At 36.8% G+C, this 16,200-nt stretch overlaps 1 protein-coding gene across 4 annotated transcripts in view; it reads left to right on the forward strand.

Moving 5' to 3' along the window:
• NBEA (neurobeachin) overlaps window positions 1–16,200 on the forward strand; it is a 731,202-nt gene that overhangs the window by 186,949 nt on the left and 528,053 nt on the right. For all 4 annotated transcript variants that reach the window (XM_073013351.1, XM_073013354.1, XM_073013348.1 and 1 more), the window contains 3 exons: window positions 13,058–13,139; window positions 13,366–13,489; window positions 14,362–14,554. In XM_073013351.1, the coding sequence (XP_072869452.1) occupies window positions 13,058–13,139; window positions 13,366–13,489; window positions 14,362–14,554 (399 nt within the window). The remainder of the gene's footprint in view (window positions 1–13,057; window positions 13,140–13,365; window positions 13,490–14,361; window positions 14,555–16,200) is intronic.

Genomic DNA, 16,200 nt, shown 5'->3' on the forward strand with positions numbered 1-16,200 from the left:
TCCCACCTACGAGTGAGAACATGCGGTGTTTGGTTTTCTGTTCTTGTGATAGTTTGCTAAGAATGATGGTTTCCAGCTGCATCCATGTCCCTACAAAGGACACAAACTCATCCTTTTTTATGGCTGCATAGTATTCCATGGTGTATATGTGCCACATTTTCTTAATCCAATCTGTCACTGATGGACATTTGGGTTGATTCCAAGTCTTTGCTATTGTGAATAGTGCTGCAATAAACATACGTGTGCAACCACATTTTCTTAATCCATTCTGTCATTGATGGACATTTGGGTTGGTTCCAAGTCTTTGGTATTGTGAATAGTGCCATGATAAACATATGTGTGCATGTGTCTTTATAGCAGCATGATTTAAAATCCATTGGGTATATACCCAGTAATGGGATCACTGGGTCAATGGTATGTCTGGTTTAGATCCTTGAGGAATTGCCCCACTGTCCTCCACAATGGTAGAACTAATTTACACTCCTACCAACAGTGTAAAAGCGTTCCTATTTCTCCACATCCTCTCCAGCATCTGTTGTTTCCTGGCTTTTTTTTTTTTTTTTAATACATTAAGTTCTAGGGTACATGTGCACAATGTGCAGGTTTGTTACATATGTATACATGTGCCATGTTGGTGTGCTGCACCCATTAAATCGTCATTTACATTAGGTATATCTCCTAATGCTATCCCTCTCCCCTGCCACAATAGGTGTGTGATGATCCCCTTCCTGTGTCCAGGTGATCTCATTGTTCAATTCCCACTTATGAGTGAGAACATGCGGTATTTGGTTTTCTGTTCTTGCGATAGTTTGCTGAGAATGATGGTTTCCAGCTGCATCATGTCCCTACAAAGGACATGAACTCATCCTTTTTTATGGCTGCATAGTATTCCATGGTGTATATGTGCCACATTTACTTAATCCAGCCTGTCACTAATGGACATTTGGGTTGATTCCAAGTCTTTGCTATTGTGGTGAATAGTGCCGTAATAAACATATGTGTGCATGTGTCTTTATAGCAGCATGACTTATAATCCTTTAGGTATATACCCAGTAATGGGATGGCTGGGTCAAATGGTATTTCTAGTTCTAGATCCTTGAGGAATCACCATACTGTTTTCCACAATGGTTGAACTAGTTTACAGTCCCACCAACAGTGTAAAAGTGTTCCTATTTCTCCGCATCCTCTCCAGCACCTGTTGTTTCCTGATTTTTTAATGATCGCCATTCTAACTGGTGTGAGATGGTATCTCATTTTGGTTTTGATTTTCATTTCTCTGATGGTGATTGATGATGAGCAAGATGGGGGAAAAAAGAATGTTTTCGGATGTGTTCAATTAAATGAAATTCAAATTTCGGGGTCTGCAAATAAAAGGTTTTGTTTGGGTTCTTTTAAGGAAAAGTACAGAGATTTATTGCAAAGAGAAAAGTACACACTCAGGAAAGGGGTGTGTGGGCTTAAGAGAGAGTTGCATGCAAGGGTTTTTGGGGCTGCTATCTTTATGAGTTTCTTCTAAACAAGAGATGGAATATTCATCAAGATTACTGTAAACGGGTAGATATTTCTCAGAACTGTGATGCTATCTAGTTTTACTCAAAATATGGGTGTTCCTATAACCATTATGGTACTGATGGGTGTGTGATTTTGTATGTTAGTGAGTGTGTAATGAGGTCCTAGGTGAACCTCCATCAAATCCAGTGCCATAGTGGGTCCCATCAGCCTTAGCTATCTTGGCTCTCATCCTGGCTTTTCAGGGTCTTATCAACCCCTATCTTCTGCAGCTATTTCAGTAGTTTCCTTTTGCTAGTCATGTGAAACTGCTGCCTGGAGTTTTTTATTCTCCTGCAACCAACCCTTATTATTCCTGTTTCATTTCCCCTTCCCCTTCAGAGATTTCCATCTCTTATTCTTAAGGGTTGATGAGGGAGAAGGTTGGTCTTCTTTATCTACTTCCTGCTGATTAGAGATGTTGGCCTTGCCTCGCAAGGGTGTGGAAATCTCTGGCTGCCTGGCCTGAGGGCTCTAAGGGTGAGTCATCAGGAGACTCTGAATCCAAGGGAGGGATTGGAATCATTGCATGACCATCATTTTGACATGGAACTGTTGTAATGTAAAAGACACAAAATTTACAAAGAGGTTAAACAAGTAAGGACAAAGATTCATAGTAATAAGAGAGCTATTGAAGGTCAAAGGAAAGAACCACATCACAGTTGGTAGGTATCCTTTGATGGAGTCCCAGATGGTTTGAGCAGTGGGATTATATTGAAATTATGTAGCCAGGTAGCCTGTTAGTAAATCTTTTGAACTTTCAGTTCAACTAATCCTGAATTGTTAATATAAGAACAACAGGTGTGTTTTATTACTGTGCAAACCCCACTTTGTTCAGCTAGAACATAAAGCCTCTTGTTGTTTCCTTGACCATTCAAGCAGTTCATGCTTTGACCCTGTTAGAGCTTCATACAGTAGCTTAGCAATGATTCCAAATCCTGGGATCCAAATCTTGCAAGTTCCTGTCATACCCAGGAAAGTTTTGAGTTACTTCTTCAGTTGTAGAGGCCTGACCTTTCAGATAGCTTCCTTTCGTTCGATGGACATGGTGTAGTTCCCTGGGCTTAAGATGTACCCCAGATATTTTACTTCCAGTTTAGAAATCTGGGCCTTGGGTGGAGAGACTGGATACCCTTTCTCCCAGGAAGTTTAGAACTTGAATAACATTCTTATCTGAGGCCTCTTTAGTGGGTCTGCATACAAGGATGTCATCCACATACTGGAGTATGGCTTCCCTTTCTGGCTCTAGTTACCGTAATTCTCTTGCCAAGGCATTTCTGAACAAGTGAGGGCTATCCCTAAAGCTCTGAGGCAGTATGACCCAGGTATACTGCCAGGAAATACTATTTTCAGTATTAGTTCACTCAAAAGCAAACAAATAGTGACAGTCAAGGCATAGAGGGATACAAGAGAAAGCATCCTTAAGATCTAATATCATGAACCAATTGGTGTCTTCTGATATTTGGGTAAATATGGTAGAAGGATTTGGCACTATAGGATGTAGGGGAATTACAGCCTCATTAATGGTTCATAAGCCTTGAACTAGACAATATTCTTCATTTTGTTTTTAGACAGGGAGGACAGGACTATTACAAGGAGACTGACATGGAACTAGGAGGCCATGTTTTAAAAACTTCTTAATTAGAGGTTAGAGTCCTCACCTGGCTTCTTGTTTGAGGAGATATTGATGCTTATGTGGGAAATTATTTTTGTCTTTTAAAGAGGTGATCACTAGCTGACCACGTATTGCTTTGCCAGGAGTTTTTTGATTTCATACTTGTGGTTCCATTTCCAGATCTTGTTTTGGAAGGAATCTCCTGTTTGTCTGATACTGGTAATGAAAAAACAAGTATTGCCAGTACTTCAAAGGAATGTTTCCCAGGGCCTGATAAATGTAAAGTGACTCCAGCTGTGGCCAGGAAATCCCATTCCAATAAAGAAATGAGGCATAGAGTTTTGTAGCCTGAAGCTCAGGGGTAAGGTAAAGTGTTTTGATTTTGGAGTGTCATCAACATCCATGACAATGCAGTTACTGGAAGATAAGGTCCAAGAGTGGCCTTTAGGACAGAGTAACTTGCCCCTGTATCAATTAAGAAATTATTATTCTTTCCTGCCCTGTCAAGTCACCCAAAACTCCTTAGTTGTGATGACCATGCTTTTGTGGGAGCCACCAGAAACCTTGGGTCCCTTCAGTCCTCAGTTATAACCATTATGGCATCAAGTTTCCTTCTCTCCCTTTGGAGCTGAGGGCAATCCCTTTTCCAATGGCCCTCCTGCTTGTAGTGAGGACAGGGTCTGGTTGGGCTCCCTTGCCTGGGACAGTTATTGGTACTGTGTCACAGCTCCCCACACTTGAAGCAGCAACCATTACCTTTAAGTTTTCTGGGAGGTCTGCTTGGTCCATGGGTGAAGTGTACCTCTGGGTGACCCTGAGGTTGCAGGATGCTGCTTATAGTGACTGCTATCATTTGGGCCTGCTGCTATCTCATCGTTTGCCATGCTAGGTCCTTTCAGCATATTCAGCCCTATTCCTATTATTGAATTCCACATCAAGCATTTCATTAATAGGCATTTGGGATCCCAGAGCCAATTTATGTGGTTTTCTTCTGATGTCAGGTGCTGACTGGCTAATAAAGCATGTCCCAAGTAAAGTTGGCAAGCATCAATATTGGGGTCAATGTTAGTGTATTTTCTTAGGGCCTTCACGAGGCATCTCTGGAACAAAGCTGGGTTTTCATCCTTTCTTTATTTCCCTTATTTTATTATAGTCCACAGGCTTGGTGTTATATTTTTCATTCCCTTCACTAAACAAGTCACCATATGATTTATTTTTCTTAGATCAACTTGGCCCTGTTGATAGTTCCAGTTAGGGTCTTTGTTAGGCAAAGATGTGGCCCCCATACCATATTCTTTAGAGTCCCCAGATGATAGATTGTTATCATGAGCCTGGGCCTTTGCCCAAATATGCTGCTTTTCTTCAGGGGTGCAACGCATGGGCAAGATGATATGAATGTCTCCCCAAGTTAACTCAGATGAGAGTGAGAAAGCCCAGAATTCCTTCATGAATTTAGTTGAAAATCAAAGGTACATGCACCTGATGAATGATCCCAGCATCCCCATTTGCTACCTCCGTAAATGGACATAACTTAGAATGGTCTCTTAGGAGGGTAGGAAACACCACTGCAGGTGACCCCATCAGGGCTCGGTTCCCTTGGTAGGGAAGGTTATATAGGATGTTAAGGAGGCGGACTAGTAAGAGTCGGGATGCTGGAGACAGTGGAACTAGGAGAAGACTGGGGAGTTAAAGGTGGAGCTGGGTAAGAGGGAGAAGCTGTGGGTGCCAGACTGTGTCTAGGTTAGGAGGTGAGGGAAGGCTCCTGAGAGGTATATTTCCCAAAAGGGGATCATTTAGGATATCTGGTTCCCCATTTGGTTCCCTTAAAGGAAGGGGTATGAGCATAACAAAGGTGGGAATTCCTGTGAAGCTCAGGGTTTTGATAAAGAACTATGAAGGCCTGTACATACAATATTTGAGTCAATTTTTTCTTATGTTCACAAAAAAGATCTAATTACAAGATGGTATTAAAATGTAGGGTCCTATTCTTTGGCTATTGTACTCCATTTTCTGAAAGAGAGTTACTGTTGGCTTTGACTTGTTCTTGGGACAGCCGACTGCCAGTGATTCTAAAATGGGGATGATGATGCTCCAGGCTGGCTCATCATGAAGATAATACTGGTGGACTGGGTGAGGTTTCCAAACACTGGTGGGACCTTCACCCCAGCCGGTGTTCAGGCTCTTGATAATAGGAGTTCAAAGATGAGTCAGAAAATAGTGATAGCATGGAGATTTCTTGCAAAGAGAAAAGTACAGACTCAAGATAGGGGAGTGTGGGCATACTCAAGAGAAATAGTTGCATGCAAGGGGGTTTAGGGCAGCTTCCTTTATGCAGAAATAAAGTTTAATAGAACATAACTCATTAAGTAAAGTCCATTGGTCACTTGACATTACAGAGTTGAGTAGCTGTAGTGGAGATTATATGATCCACAAATCCTAAAATACTATCTGATCTTATCTATAAAAAATTTGCTGACCACTGCTCTACAGCAGTACAGAGAAATTTAACTCCCCTCTGTTGTTCTTTTTATTACAGTCTGTATGATATTCTTCTATCAGAATTAATATTCATCATTGCAAAAATTTGGAAAATGTAGAAATGCACCAAAATAAAATTTAGCAATTACGTCTGATTCATACTTAAGAATATATATATGTATATATATTTCTCAACTCATACACATATGCACACACAACTTTTATAAAATGTTATCCTAAATATAGTTTTCTTGTATAGCTTTTTGCACTTATATTTACAAATATATTTATCACAAAATATTCATCTGTAGCTGGGAAGGGCAAACTTTTCTGGTAAAGGGACAGATAGTAATATTTCAGACTTTGTGGGCTGTGCAGTGTCTGTCACAACTACTCATATCTGTTGTAGCTCAGAAGCAGCCATGGACAGGATGAATCAGACAGGCTGTGTACCAGTAAAACGGTATTACAGAAAGAGGTAGCAGGCTAGATTTGGCCCACAGGCCATAGTTTTCTGACCGCTACTCTATAACAGTACTTTTAACTACTTGATTTTTTCTCTATTTTATGTTCTCATCAGTTAAGAGTGGCTGCTCTTCAGATTAGTGAAGAAATCTACTGACTACTCTGAATTGTTTGTTTGTTTCTGAGCTTAATATTCCCACTTTGTGTCAATCATTCCTCAAATCACAAGAGTAGTAGACCATGCCTTTCTGAACAGTGCCTTTTTGAATTATAGTAATGTTTTAGTATTGTTTCAATATTTTGCACACAGAACTGAATAAGTACTAGCATAATGGCTTTTCCCTATGCAGAGTATAATGAGGCCATTTTGTTTCTTTATTCTGATACTGTATTTCCCTCATCATAGTAACTTTTTTGTTGGTCACCTCTCATGACAAACATGGTAAATTCTTTATGAACATTGTTTCAGATCTTACAGCCACCCTATGATAATGGTATTTTTTATTTCTTTTTAAAATAGACAAATTAAGACTCACAGGTTAAATAATTTGCTATATGTCATGCCACTAATAAATAATCATAAAGTAGGTAGGTTCCATGATTTATATGCATAATGCAAAAATGTCAGAATCCCTCCTCAGTTGGCAGCATTAAAGTCCTCCTCTGAATCAAAACCTGCTACAGTATCAGATTAGGCTTCTGAAAGCTGCTGCCTAATATTGATGAAAGTGTGTTTATCTTTTGATTTTTTGAACCTACTAATTGCTTTGGTCAGTGATGCCTATGTAAGTTTTTAATCATTGTTTTACCTATGTGAGTTTTTGAGCATCTGCTTATTTTGACCTCTTATCCATAATAGAGAGTCTGAGTAGTCAGTGGAACTTTATATAAGAGTGTAGCATAATAACATAATATGTTGAATTTGAAAAACCATTGTGTAGTACTAACCTTTAAATAAGAAAATTTCGAATACATGTATACACACATATATGTATTTCTATTAGTCTTCCTGAAAAGTGACTCAACACAAGTACAGCAGCGTTTTTACCCACCACCTATACTTCTGTGTATTCCTGGTATCCAGATTTTGGTCTCTAGTGATATTCTACACAAAACAAAGCCAAGTAATTGCTGGTCCAATGTCTTAGATGAGGAAAACTCAGGGTAAGTTTGAATTCTCTGATACTGGATGTGGGATGAGGCAGAGCTCCTGAAATGATGAAGGAACCAACTTACAGGCCTCTGACCAATTTTAGTAATAATATTTGTTTTTCAAATAGAATAATGTTTATGGTTACTTTAAATAATTTTTCAAGGACTTTGAATTTATAATGAACCCATATTCTAAAAAGAAAAGTTAATGTAAGTGTGCAAAATGCCAAAAGAGGAAGATCATAAATGATTGGTCGGCATTGTTAATCCTACAAAGTAGCAGAAAGGGTCTTCAACATAAGCTTTTATACTACTGCCAAACCAAATTGTATTATTAGAATGACAGGACAGTAGATTACTGTTTCTGGATCACCAGAGTTTAAACATTACATCTTTTGCTGGGTCGCATCTAGTTGCAAAAAAATTAACTTGTGTGATGGGTATCAATTTAATTTGTATTAACATAGTAAAGGAAATTTAACTGAAAAAGGAAGTCACTTCCAGAGTTGCAGTTTAGGTTTAATTCATCTTGTTAGCGTCATTCAAGTTTTGTACTCTTAGCAAGAATTTGTTGTTTGATAATCCAGAGTTTGAAGTGTTTTTTTAATCTTCATTTTCTTTTTTCAGTTTGGGAAAATCACCTTAATCTCAGCAATGCATCAAAATAAATATTACTACAACTCTACGAATGTGTAAAATTAAGTGCAGAAATAATGAAGAACCAACTTATGGTGCTGATAATGATGTTTTAGAGTAGAGTAGGGTAGGGTAGGGTAGGGGAGGGTAGGGTAGGGTAGGGTACGGTAGGGTAGGGTAGGGTAGGGTAGGCTAGGGTAGGGTAGAATAGGAGGCCGGGCACAGTGACTCATGCATGTAATCCCAGTATTTTGGGAGGCCGAGCAGGGTGGATCACTTAAGGTCAGGAATTTAAGATCAGCCTGGCCAAAGTGGTGAAACCCAGTCTCTACTAAAAATACAAAAAATTTAGCCATGTATGGTACTGTGCACCTTTAATTCCAGTTACTCGGGAAGCTGAAGCAGAATAGCTTGAACCTGGGAGATTGCTCTACTGCACTCCAGCCTGTTCGACAAAGCAAGACACTTGCTCTAAAAAAAAAAAAAAAAAAAAAAAAAATCTGTAATTTTAACTAATGTTTTTTGAAGTCTTATTAGGATAAAGACTGTGTTATTGTGATCTTTGAAACAAATTTTAAGTTTGATTTGATAAGATGCTTGTAATATAATGAACAATAAATTTTAGGTCACAGGCCGGGTGCGGTGGCTCGTGCCTGTAATCCCAACACTCTGGGAGGCCGAGGTGGGCGGATCACCTGAGGTTGGGAGTTCGAGACCAGCCTGATCAACGTGGAGAAACCCCATCCTACTAAATATACAAAATTAGCCAGATGTGGTGGCGCATGCCTGTAATCGCAGCTACTCAGGAGGCTAAGGCAGGAGAATCGCTTGAACCCAGGAGGTGGAGTTTGCGGTACGCTGAGATTACAGCATTGCACTCCAGCCTGGGCAAGAAGAGTGAAACTCTGTCTCAAAAAAAAAAAAAAGAAAAAAGGCACAAAATCAGATTTTTGGCAGGACATGTCAGACAACATTGTATAAGTTGTGAAGATGTAAATATCTATCTTGATTATTTTGAAAACCAAAAAAAATTAATAAATTATTTACCTCTGTAGTTTTCTGAGGTGAATTTATTCTGAAGAATATATACTAAGAAGTGAGTTAACTTTAATGGACCTCTTTTTGAAATTACTCAAGGCTATTTTATAACATATTATTTAGGAATTGTAATATTTATAAAACTTGTATTTTAAATTCTATTTGTATCTTTAGTTTTGCTTTGTTACTCCATCTCTAAATTATGAGTAATTATGTTTTTCTTTTGTTAATGATTTGTAGCCCTCTCTAATAAACTTAAGAGTTGTTTGATTTTAGTATATGTTTTCTGCAGGCAAAACAAGTAGATTTTCATGTTTAATACACTTGTAAATCTCAACAATAATATCTGTTTCATTACTTCATTGTGATACTAGTTTTGCTTTATGGGTTCTCTTTGCATACTGTTCCCTTAATTTAGTTAAACATCTGGTGGTGACAGAAGGAGCCAAGTGTAAGATCTTATCACCTAAATGAGAGCTTTGTTCCTTATAGTAATAATTAACCAAAAAATATGTGTTTTTAAAATTAACTGTTTCTGTAAGGATATAACAATTTATGAATGCAATCATTTTACAAGTTAGTCAACTTTAAAACTAAGTACTTAGGCCGGGTGCGGTGGCTCACGTCTATAATCCCAGCACTTTGGGAGGCTGAGGTGGGCGGATCACGAGGTCAGGAGATCGAGACCATCCTGGCTAACATGATGAAACCCTGTCTCTACTAAAAATACAAAAAAATTAGCTGGGCATGGTGGCAGGTGCCTGTAGTCCTAGCTACTCGGGAGGCTGAGGCAGGAGAATGGCATGAACCCAGAAGGTGGAGCTTGCAGTGAGCCGAGATAGTGCCACTGCACTCCAGCCTGGGTGACAGAGCAAGACTCCGTCTCAAAAAAAAAAAAAAAAAAAGTACTTAATAATCAAACTTTTTCTCAAAATTATAGAATCTCAGAGGTAGACAGTATGTTAGATACCATCTTTTTCAAACTTTCTATTCACAGAAAAAAAAAGTCATAAAGTTAGGTAGCTTGTCCAAACCTGTAAAGATTCTCTGATCCGAATACAGTGGCAGTTAGATGCAACAGCAGGGTTAATAGTTTGCCTTTTTTTTTTTTAACCACCTCATCTCAAATAGTTGAGCCTACTAATACTACAGAATTTACGCATGATGAAGCTGGGGAGCAAGTGCTTCAGAAAGATAGCTTCAGTAGCTCCTGCTTCAGCCTAAAGTTCTGTAACACATGAATTGCAAAATAATTCCATTTATAAAGTGAAATTTCAATGTGTAATGCTGGGTTCAGGTGTCATCTCTGTAAATAGCACATGAAGTTACCTCCATAGTTATGATTCATTATTGTTTCCCTCCCTGTTGATTACCTGTATTCTAGCCACTGGTGACATGTGGCTGTTGAACACTTAAAACGTGGCTGGTATGAATTGAGATGTGCTATAAGTGTTAAATACACGTTGGTTTTCATGTCCATACCCAGCTCTGAACCTCTGTACAGTTTTGTTTTAGTGTGGGTTTGGGGTTGCTATGCATATCTCTTACCAATCCAGTCAAACCTTTGGGGCCCATCTTGAGCCCTGCTCTTCCATTAAAATGTTTGGGTCTAAATTCATCTTTTTTTGTTTATATCTCATTATTCCCTTTCTCCCTTTTTAAGCTTACATAGGTTCTTAATGATAGTCTATCATGTTTTGTTACCTAATAGGGGCATGCATTTATGCCTGCCTCTAGAACAATAGTTAAATAAATTGCTACTAGAAATGAAGTTGCACCTAGCAATGTATTTTCAGTCTCCAAACATTTAGCTGAGGGAGGGCACATATCTGGATATTATTAAATACATGTTGAATTGAGTTTCTGAATATATATTTGTCATTTTAAAAACCCTTGTATTTCAATATGTTATAGTTTTCAAAGCACTTTCACATATGGAGCTTTATTTAATCTTCCTAGCAGTTTTATTAGATAGACAAGGCAATTATTCTTTTCACTGTTAGATGATAAAGTAGGGACTTAAACAGACAGTATAAAAACTGGTGATACTTTTGTTTCCTGTGCAATCTGATTTCTCTCTTTTGGTTGAAAACACTTTAACTATCATGGAAGAGTAGGTCCTGGTTTCTTTTAAGCTCATCTGAAGTTATTTTGAATCCTTTATTTATAATCACAATTTTCTTGGATCTCATCCACTGGGCTATAGGTACACACCAGGGTCTTTGGGGCAAGTTGTTGTGAAAACTCCTTATAAGTATATACCAAGCAATAAGTGATTGTTCTTTAGTATATGGTTTTCAAATAAATTTTATCTCATGTCAACTCCATTTGATTAGGAGTGCATGTGTGGGATCCTTTGTGTAGAAAGTTGTGAAACACTGTTTAGTTTTATCAAGGAAGTGTTTAGTTTCATCAAAAGTATGAGAATGAGGAGAATGGGGGTAATTAAATGCTGTGTTATTTAATAGAGTAGGTCAGTTTTTATTTCTGGTCAATATCTTTTTTATGAACATTCCTAATATGAGAATGTCCTGTCTTAGTCTGAGTAGAAAGGGAAGGAAAATGAGACCTCTGGATGTCATAGTCCTTTTCTCATCAGAAGAGACCATCTCTCTCCCTCAATTTGATTTTTCCATTTTCAGCTTCAACAGTACCGCTATGTTCAATTGTCCTTTCAATTAATGTTGGTGGTTTTGCAGCAGTTTTTGTACTTAGGTTTAACTGTTCATTCAGAATTTGCCATGTTAAAGCTAAATAGGAAATTAAATCACAGATATAAAATGATATCTTTATTAAATATAACCTCATTGGGTTTATGTAAGAGGTAAACACAAGCTCAAGCCTAAAATACAGTGGGCAGTCATATATACATTATTGATATATAATTAAGTTAATTATTCTTTAACAAATATTTACTGAGTGCTGGTGTGTGTCAGGCATTGGTGCTGATTACTAGGAATATAACAGTGAAGATGATGTTCAAAATCCTGCTCCCACGTTTTAGTGGGAAAGTTAGTAAATGTTTTAGAATTTTCTCTTTCCTTTATTTGGTCAACTGTTTTTTGTATTTGAAAGAAATAATTTGAAAAATTCATTAGTAAATGACAACGAGCCACATTGTTAAGATGTCTCTACTAAAAGTTCTTGTTAGGAAGAACTTTCCCTTGTCACACTTATTGAAATAGGGGCCAGATGTGGTGGCTCATGCGTTTAATCTCAGCACTTTGAGAAGCTGAAGCAGTAGGATCGCAGGAGCCCAGCAGTTCAAGACCAGCCTGGGCAATAAAGTGATACCCCATCTTTACCAAAAAAAAAAAAAAAAAGAAAGAAAGAATTAGCTGAGTGTGGTGGCATGAACCTGTAGTCCCAGCTACTTGGGAGACTTAGGTAGGAGGATCGCTTGAGTCCAGGAGTTGGAGGCTGCAATGAGCCATGATTGTGCCACTGCAGTCCAGCCTGCATACCACAATGAGATTCTGTCTCCAAAAAAAAAAAAAAAAGTAATTCATAAAAAAATAATTTTATGAACACTGAAAAGGCATGTTGAACAATAAATTCATGAATTTCCTAATTAATCTTTCCTTCTGTAGATACTGGTTCTGGTTTTGTATGTATAAATAACAAATAAAATTTGGTGAATACAGAGTTAAAGAGTTTAGAAGTATATGGAATTCATTAAAAAGTCCCTTTAGGGCTGGGCATGGTGGCTCACACCTGTAATCCCAGCACTTTGGGAGGCTGAGGCGAGTGGATCATCTGAGGTCAGGAGTTCAAGACCAGCCTGATCAACATGGTGAAACCCTGTCTCTACTAAAAATACAAAGAATTAGTCAGACGTGGTGGCACATGCCTGTAATCCCAGCTATTTGGGAGGCTGAAGCAAGAGAATCACTTGAACCCATGAGGTGGAGTTTGAAGTGAGCCGAGATTGCACCATTGCACTCCAACCTGGGCAACAAGAGTGAAACTCAAAAGAAAGAAAAAAATAAAAAGTCCCTTTAAAAGAGATGTTTCTTTTGGTTTGGACTGCATTGATATTTCTTTTGCAGGTTCATTGTATATCTATATTTTACAATTGTGATTTAAATTGTTTTCTAAATGAAGTTCAAATTCTTCATCTTTCAGATCTTGACAGAGCAAGTATGTACTCAGGTCGTACACAAACCACATCCAGAGCCAGATTCTACGGTGAAAATTCAGAATCCAAGTGAGCAAATGGCAGTTCTTTATTGTATTGGGATCGGCGCATGGCAACATATGAGACTAAATCAAAACTTTTCCTAACCTCTTAAATCATTATGGTGTTTACCGAGTTCATGACAGTTTTAACTCACCTTTTATAGTGCTAAGTATTTATTTGAAAGTCAGTAATATGTTTTGAGTTGAGCATAGGATATGGTTATAAATCTTTAAGTTTTTTTCTTTGTTTACAGTGATTCTTAAAGTGGTGGCAACTTTATTAAAAAACTCTACACCAAGCGCAGAGCTGATGGAAGTTCGTCGTTTATTTTTATCTGATATGATAAAACTTTTCAGTAACAGCCGTGAAAATAGAAGGTAAGCAGTTTGGATATTATAACAACACTTTATTCCATAATTAATATTTTCTCTCTTTTAGAATTTCAATTAATTTCAAATCTTTTCCATATTGCTAAATACTTTTAATCATCAGAAAAGGCATATTATGTTTCTTTGACGTATTCAGTATACTTCTATTTATTTTTATATTATTTTTATTTTGTTATATGGATATTATGTTTTAATTGTATATATGAATGTACATATAAACAAACTCTTATTTAAAATGTAATATCCCTTTTAGTGGTACCTATCTATCACCAATAGAACTTTCAGTTGTAATTGTGTTGGATTTTCTCATTTTCGTCTGTGCTTTCCACCCCATTTTTCTTATGGCTGATTGTTGTTCATTTTTAAGCTAGTTAGCTAGAACATGGGATAGAGTCTGAGGCCATGAACTCTGGGGTAGTCATTGCCTGAGTCTATAATTTAACAAATATTGACTGAGTGCCTATTGTGTTCAGTGTAAGACCCAGTGCTACACAAGATAGTCTTAGTACACAGTCTCGGTACATTCCAGTGGGAAAGAAAACCATAAAGCAATGATTAATGCATAATGTGTTAAATACATTGTGAGTGCTAAAGGTGGTAAGAAAGTAGAGAAGCAATAAGTAAATCTGACTGTGAAAGTTAGGAAAGTGATTTTGAATGACAATTAGGATTTTTCCTGGTAGAGAAATAAGAGAAAGTCATTCCAATTATAGAATATATAATGTGCAGCATGACTGTACACCTTACTTTACTGAGGTCAGATCATATTTTCACTATTTTATTTATCAAAGTTTCAAAATAGTAAATTCTAACTTAATTTGGATATTTTTAATGAGATCAATTTTTTTTTTCCTCCCAAGATGCTTATTGCAGTGTTCAGTGTGGCAGGATTGGATGTTTTCTCTTGGCTATATCAATCCTAAAAATTCTGAGGAACAGAAGATTACTGAAATGGTCTACAATATCTTCCGGATTCTTTTGTATCATGCAATAAAATATGAATGGGGAGGCTGGAGAGTCTGGGTGGATACGCTGTCAATAGCCCATTCCAAGGTAACACGGGATTTAACATTTTAATATCAGAGTTATTGCGGTGGATTAAACGGCTACAGATATGCATCTGGTGCCATCTTGTGGGCATCTTAGATTTTGACAGATTCCTGTGTCTCAGTTTTGTATTTTTTTCCTCACTGTTCATAGACTGTTAGAACTTGAAAGTGGCTTATAGATGAATTAATTCAAACCCCAAATTTATAAATTAGGAGTTTTATACCCAAAGATGACCTACATCTGTTTTATAGCAAATCTGAGAACTTTAATCTGAGCCACTTGCTCTTTTAACTGGTTCTTGGAAGACTATTTCATGAAATAGTCTCTGAAATATACTTTTTAAGACTTTTTTTAAGAAGTCAGATTTTTTTATTTCCAAGTGAATCATAAATACATTTAAAGTGTTTAAGTTTAGTGGTATTTTAATTGCATTATATTTTCTTTATTTTTAATCTTAAAAATCTGTATGTCTGTATTTTAAGTATTATTTGATTTTTGGTAAAATGAAATAGTGAATTAAAGTGTACAAGTATATACACATTAGATTCTGGAAATTCAGAGTTAGGATGTCTCATCATGAAGTGTTATAGAAGCAGCATGGGTGTCAGAAGTATGGCTTTTAATTTAGTCTGTGCCGTAATTGAGTTTTGTGATTTTAGAAGACTCATTTAGTCTTCTTGAACACGAGTTAGAAAAAACTGTTCAATAAGATAGATAGTAAACATTATAGACTGTGTGGGTTATATAGCCTCTGATATAACTACTCAACTCTGCTGTTCAGTGTGAAAGACAATACATAATATAAATGAGTTATCATGGTTTTGAATAAACCTTTATTCACCAAAAGAGATGATAAGCAGATTTGTCCCGTGGGCCATATGTTACCAACCCCCACTTTTGGGACTTACATTCTTCTTCTGTAAAATAAAGGAGATTTTTGTATTATGAGATATTCTTTAAAGGATGGTTCCCCCAATGTAAAATTCTGTTAACTTATTTAAATATACATTAATAGCACCTATGTCTATAAGAGAAAGACTATGAACTTTAAAAAATATTAGAAAAGCTTTTGTTTCTATTATAAATTTACATTTTGTAATATAGTGATGCCTCAGATTTATCATAGCTTTAACAAATTTGAAAATAAGAAAGAAAAAGACATTGCAGGTCTTTGTGCAAAAAAAGGATTCTGATTATTAATAAAGAAGCCTAAGTAACAAATTCAGAGCAGCTTATATAAGGATAAAACTGTCATGTTTTAACAGCTTGTAAATTTATATATTTAATTATATGTGTGAATTTTTTTACCTTCAGTTGTTGGGACAGGTACACATATGAGCAATAGATAGTGAAAACCGACATAGTAATAGTACTTTGGATATTGTATATTATTAGCTGTTTATTCTCTGTTTAAGCTTACATAAATATGTGGAAGTTAACTGGCACATTAGGTTTGGGTAACATTGAAATACTCAGCCTAAAAGAAAATAACTTTTAATATTGCTGAGTTATCTGTGTGACTTTGGCAATCCTTATAATAAATCATATATAGCTGTATTTGTTGATTATTTCCAGTTCCTTAATGAAACTAAGCACTTGCTTTAGGATTAACAAGTGCCAGCTTTGAAGTCTTAAAATTTCTGACATGG

This window comes from Chlorocebus sabaeus, chromosome 3, assembly GCF_047675955.1.
Source record: "Chlorocebus sabaeus isolate Y175 chromosome 3, mChlSab1.0.hap1, whole genome shotgun sequence".
Lineage (NCBI taxonomy): Eukaryota > Metazoa > Chordata > Mammalia > Primates > Cercopithecidae > Chlorocebus > Chlorocebus sabaeus.